This window comes from Mandrillus leucophaeus, unplaced genomic scaffold (assembly GCF_000951045.1).
Source record: "Mandrillus leucophaeus isolate KB7577 unplaced genomic scaffold, Mleu.le_1.0 Scaffold217, whole genome shotgun sequence".
Lineage (NCBI taxonomy): Eukaryota > Metazoa > Chordata > Mammalia > Primates > Cercopithecidae > Mandrillus > Mandrillus leucophaeus.
Genome location: NW_012102221.1, coordinates 2292394 through 2298465, shown reverse-complemented (window position 1 = coordinate 2298465; position 6072 = coordinate 2292394). Strand labels below are relative to the sequence as shown.

At 41.3% G+C, this 6072-nt stretch overlaps 1 protein-coding gene across 1 annotated transcript in view; it reads right to left on the bottom strand.

Annotated features, from left to right (window-relative positions):
• Positions 1 to 4095: 4095 nt before the first annotated feature.
• Positions 4096 to 6072, bottom strand: part of MTNR1A (melatonin receptor 1A) — a 25730-nt gene continuing 23753 nt past the window's right edge. The window contains exon 2 of the mRNA XM_011980778.1: positions 4096 to 4998. Within this exon, the coding sequence (XP_011836168.1) occupies positions 4130 to 4864 (735 nt within the window). The 5' untranslated portion in view covers positions 4865 to 4998 and the 3' untranslated portion in view covers positions 4096 to 4129. The remainder of the gene's footprint in view (positions 4999 to 6072) is intronic.

Genomic DNA, 6072 nt, shown 5'->3' with positions numbered 1-6072 from the left:
GTTTCTCCATGTTGGTCAAGCTGGTCTCAAACTCCTGACCTTAGGTCCTCAGGTGATCCGCCTGCCTAGGCCTCCCAAAGTGCTCGTATTACAGGCATGAGTCACTGCACCTGACCTAGAGCATTTTTTATATTGTACACAATAACTTTTTTTAATGGAGATGCTTTATTTTCAAGCATAAAAGTAGAAAAAAGTAAAAGGAAGAATGGAACAAGAACTTTTGAAAATTATGTTTTCACAAGAAAAAGCTGCTTATAGATTTTGCTCACGTAATTCCCAAATATAATAATTCAGTCCTTTAAGATGACTTAAAAACGTATTCCAAATGTGTTTGCTTATTCACAGTGAAATATTTGGTGATGAATCAGAGGTAGTCCAAAAAATGATCAAAATTCATTACCTAACATTCATGTTGAACGTGTTTAATCACTAAGCAATTATGGATTTAATATCTAAGATTGATTATCCTGTCAGATTGCCTCCCAGAATGTTTAAAATCAAGTTGCTCTGCTGCTTTGTCAGAAAAATATGTGACTGCTTATGCATGTCCATGATTTACACAAACACACATATTTGGTAATGAGACATACAATAGAGCAAACTGAAGTTATTCCTTTCCCCAATCTATAGTATCATTAACTCTTTAGTTTTAAACGAAGAAAAACCGTATTTTATATGACTATGAAGCTTACATAATATAGTATAGGGAGTATGTCCCAAACTAATCTGTTCCAACAGGTATAAGAAAAATACAACAATATATGTTTAAAAGTTACATTCACTAAAGGCAAAAAAGATAATCCCATATGGTTTAGATTTTCCGTAGGAGAATACAATTGAAGCAAGCTCTCCGGTGATAATATTCAAATAATTTATGTAAATTAGAATGGTCAAATGTTTCTGTCTTTGCAATCCAACTGGATGTTAGTATAGGTACTTAAATTATGGAATGCTTATAATTGCACAGCATTCCAGTAACTGATAGAAGAAAAGACAATGATAGATGCTGATCCTTATTCCACATCAAATGGCCTTGCATAGACTTTGCCTAACCAGAGCCTCAGATCCCAGTGAGTGCTTTTAAAAAGGGGCATTTTTCCCTGTTATAACACAGGTACTATTTTTGGCCTCACAAAGCCTCCAGCCTAGGCAGTGAAATCCCAGCTATAGACAAGTGCAAATAATCCTAGAATTTGCAAATATGCCACAGAAAATATCATTATCTCTTTTATGGCAACCCTCACATCACCACTAGTACTCCCATAGGCGGAGGGGAGACTGGCAAATATTCTTTACCCTGGAAACAAGTGATTCTGACAGACTGCAGATACTTGCCTCAATACAGGCCGACAGCTCCTTAATACAGCTTAGCAGATTTCATGAAAAAGGCTGCTTCCGGGCCGGGTGCGGTGGCTCACACCTGTAATCCCAGCACTTCAGGAGGCCGAGGTGGATGGATCCCAAGGTCAAGAGATCGAGACCATCCTGGCCAACATGGTAAAACCCCATCTCTACTAAAAATACACACACACAGAAAATAGCTGAGCATGGTGGCACACACCTGTAGTCCCAGCTACTCGGGAGGCTGAGGCAGGAGAATTGTTTCAACCCGGAAGGCAGAGGTTGCAGTGAGCCAGGATTGCACCACTGCACTCCAGTCTGGTGACAGAGCGAGGCTCTGTTTCAAAAAGAAAAAAAGAAAAAGATAAAGTCGCTTCCTTGAATAAGGAGCACATCTCCAGTGATACTACACGATGCTACCCAGGCACCCACTAGTCCTGTGCAACAGTCATTTGATAAGTCCTAATCTAATGGTCTTGAAAGAGTTAATCTTCCAAAGAGACTACAAAATAATTTGTACACTGAAAATATCAAGCACAACTGATTACATATCCGAGTTTTTCCAGAGGAAAAAACATAGAGCTAAGGGTGCTGTACTTATTGATATCACAGTGAGGAACCAGAGAAAATACCTCGAATGATTATGAGACTTCTACATGGGATTCTAGCAGGGGAAACCAGGGTCTCTACTTTGATCTTTATGAGTTGCTGTTCCATTGGCAATATTTTAACTATCTGATGGTAGTGAAAAATCATTTCAATATTTTAAAGTTACATTCTTGATTTTCAGGTGAGATACTCTTGGCAATATTTTAAAGGGCACAGTTTTCTATTCACTATGTTTGCTGACATACAGTTCAAATATAGTACAATATAGAAATAAAGAAGTAAAATTCCATAAAGAACAAAGGAATCATATCGCAACATAGTAATTCATACCAAGCAGCAAGAAAAGAGTGTAAAATAAACTGCAAAAAGCCTTCAGTTGAGCACGGTTAATTTTTTAAGTTTCGGTTATCTGAAATTTGGAACACTGGCCTAAATATTATCTTTACTATTTAAATTTGATTTTGATAAGAACTCAGAACTTTTACACATAAATGACTTGGGTAAAGTTTTGGAAACAACTTACACACACACACACACACACACACCCCAACAATGACAAACATAATTTGGTGTTTTCCAAATATGCTTAATGAAGAGAATCATTAGCAAATATATCCAGATAACTTTTTGTCTTACGTATATAGTTGCAAATCAGCAATTTATTCTAGTATGTGACAGCTTTGCTACAGACTTTTAAAATACAAGAAAACATGGTTATAATCTGTAGCAAAACACTTGATATAACATACCTCACAGTAGTCTCAAATAACCATTTGGGGTAAACTTCCGCCAAAGTTTATGAAACCATAGTTTTGCAATGCATTTTTTCTTCTCTCAGACTTTCAGTACTATTAGGGCAGTGAAATTCTAAAATGAATTATTGAAGAACATTGTTTTGCAGTATCTATAAAAGAAAAGCTATCTGGTTTCAGTTATTTACTTGCACAACTAAAGCGTCAATCTAGAACAGATTCAGCACCATATCAAAAAGTCTACAGCAACTTGATCTTTTGTCATTTTTAACTGAGCTCATTTGTCATTTTTAACTGAGCTCATTTGACAAATTAATGAATTAACAGAGATCAATTCAAAACGGCTGCTCAGTGACACAATAATAATAAGCCAAATGTCTAATACATTTAAATAAAATTGTATACATAGCTACTACTTTAAAGTCCCAGGGTAATTGACATGTGAATAAGAGCTCTGTAATATAATTTAGTTTTTTTTTGTTTGTTTGTTTTTTGTTTTTTTTTTTGAGGCGGAGTCTCATTCTGTAGCCCAAGTTGGAATGCACTGATACGATCTCGGCTCACCACAAGCTCTGCCTCCAGGGCTCAAGGGATTCTCCTGCCTCAGTCTCCTGAGTAGCTGGGATTACAGGTGTGCACCACCACACCCGGCTAATTTTTTGTATTTTATTAGAGATGGGATTTCATCATGTTGCCCAGGGTGGTCTCGAACTCCTGAGCTCAGCTGATCTGCCCGTCTCAGCCTCTCAAAGGGCTGGGATTACAGGTGTGAGCGACTGTGCCCAGCCTATAATTTAGTTCTTTATCTGGTTGTATGCACAACTCGTGGTATAGAGCAGCAAACATTTATGACCATGAGTGTAGCTACCCAATGCTAACTCCGCCAACTGAAAGGTTTGTGCTGTTGGTTGTGGTTGTGATTGTTGATGAGCCATTAACTGATTTATGTTCAGCCTTTCCCTCTGTAATAAGAGGCACTCATCCCACTTTCATTGTTCCATTTACAAAAAAAAAAAAAATTGTTCCGTTTGCTCATTTATAAATAAAATTCTCTATTCATTTTTCTGCTAGAAATCTTCAAAAAGCGAAGAAGAATGCAATTACCCCTTTTGTGGCCCTCATTTACAATAAAAGTTTGCACACTCCTTCCCCTGAATGCAGTCAGCAGCTCACTCTCACCCAAGCCCTGAACCACATTCCTCAGTTAACATGTAACTCTATACATTCTGTACTTCTCTTGACTGGTAGAATTGGAGGTGTTTACAAAGCTGACAGTACATTAGTTCAGAAACTATGGCAGCAACCAGGTAAAGCTGGAAGGTTCCTCCACCACCCGGCTTTTCTAGACATCTGTCAACAGGAAAGCAACACGGAAAGGCGCGAGGCCTTGAGTAGCATGTGCATCTCGCCGGGAATGCGGTGCCGTTTTAAACCGAGTCCACCTTTACTAGATTGTTTTTGGTCGTCAGTGGAGACGGCTTGCATTTAACCCTATCGGCCACGTCGTTAGAGCTATCCACAAAGAACATCCTGGCTGTACACAGTGAGACTATAATTCTTCTGTATTCCTTCCTGAAATTTTGGTTCAGTAGCCCGTATATAATGGCATTGAGGCAGCTGTTGAAATACGCCATGTAGTAACTCGCCACAAACAGCCACTCTGGGATCCTCGGCACCATGCTGGCGGGGTCAGAGGCCACGGCCAGGCCAATGAAGTTCAGAGGCGCCCAGCAAATGGCAAAAAGGACGAAAACCACAAACATGGTGACAAAATTCCTGAAGTCCTGTGGTTTCAGCCTGGGTTTGCGGTCCGGCTTCACCCTCTGTCTGACCTGGAGAACCAGGATCCATATTCTCAGGTAACAGAAGATGACAATGATCATGGGGACGAGGAAGTGGAACACCACCACGGCGATGGTGTAGGCAGAGCTGACGGACTGCGCGAAGGTGCACGAGTAGATCCTCGGGTCGTACTGGAGAGTCCCGGCACGGAGGTTGGGCAGGACAGCCACCAGCGTCAGGAGCCATATGAGGAGCACGTAGCAGAAGGAGTTCTTGCTGCTGTACAGTTTGTCGTACTTGAGACTGTGGCAGATGTAGCAGTAGCGGTTGATGGCAATGCCGGTGATGTTGAATATCGAGCCGATGACACTCAGGCCCATCAGGAACCCACTGATTTGGCAGTGCAGATACCCCAGGTTCCACCCATTGTTAAATATCGACGTCAGCACCAACGGGTACGGATAAACAGCCACCACCAGGTCGGCCACCGCTAAGCTCACCACAAAGATGTTTCCTGAAAGAGAAACATTTAGAAAATACAGTGAAGACCAGTTCACACTGGGTTTTCTGTTACAATTGTTAAAGAAGGAGCTGCTTTTGCCTGCAGCTCTGATGACCTGACGTCACAGCTGCTGCCACACTGCAAATGAACTGGAGGCCATTTCACCGGACGCCAGCCCACTGCCGCTCGTGACATATCAAACCCACTGTTCACACGTTCCCGCCTCCCCAGAACAGGCCCTGTTCCCTGTTCCCTGTTCCCTGTTCAAAACTGCTGTCTTTCAAACCCTTCAGTTTCTCATTTCTTAAAAAGTCCTGAGATCAGAATACTTGCATTCCATCTGTTGTTCTAGAGCCTTCTACATCACCTGAGCAATCTCATATGATGTTATTTCTCAAGCCAGCCACAACTGCCTTAAGTTCAAGTCTTCATTCCCGCTGTAGTCCTGCAGCAGCTCCCAAGGGGCCTCTAGCTTCTGTCCTCGCTGATCCTACAGCGCGGGAGTTACGATCGAGAGGGCTGTGTCATCAGCCGTCTGGATGAGAACACGGCTTCACTCCATACCAACTGTCCAACCGGGGCACGTTACTTGACCTCCCCAAGCTTCTGCCTCCTCTCCTAGATGATAGGATAATGAGCATCTTCCTCTTAGGGCTGCGGTGAGCATGACATGAGACTATCTGTGGCGAGTGCCATGCACCGTGCCTTACACCAGAGAAATGTTCTTATTCTACGACTCCCTCACCTTGAACCAAAGGAAAATGCAGAAATTCTCCTAGATTTTATAAAGAACTTATGTTACAAAACTTAAACCCTAAATAGTCTAACTATTAATTTTCTCAACATAGCAACACATATTTAATTATAGAAAAAAAAAACTCTGGTCACTTTTTTATTTTTATTTTTTATTTATTTATTTATTTTGAGACCGAGTCTTGTTCTGTCACCCAGTCTGGAGTGCAATGATCTGATCTTGGCTCACCCTAACCTCCACCTCCAGGGCTCATCCTCCCACCTCAGCCTCCCAAATAGTGGGGACCACAAGTGCACACCACCATACCAGGCTGATTTTTGTATTTTTGTAGA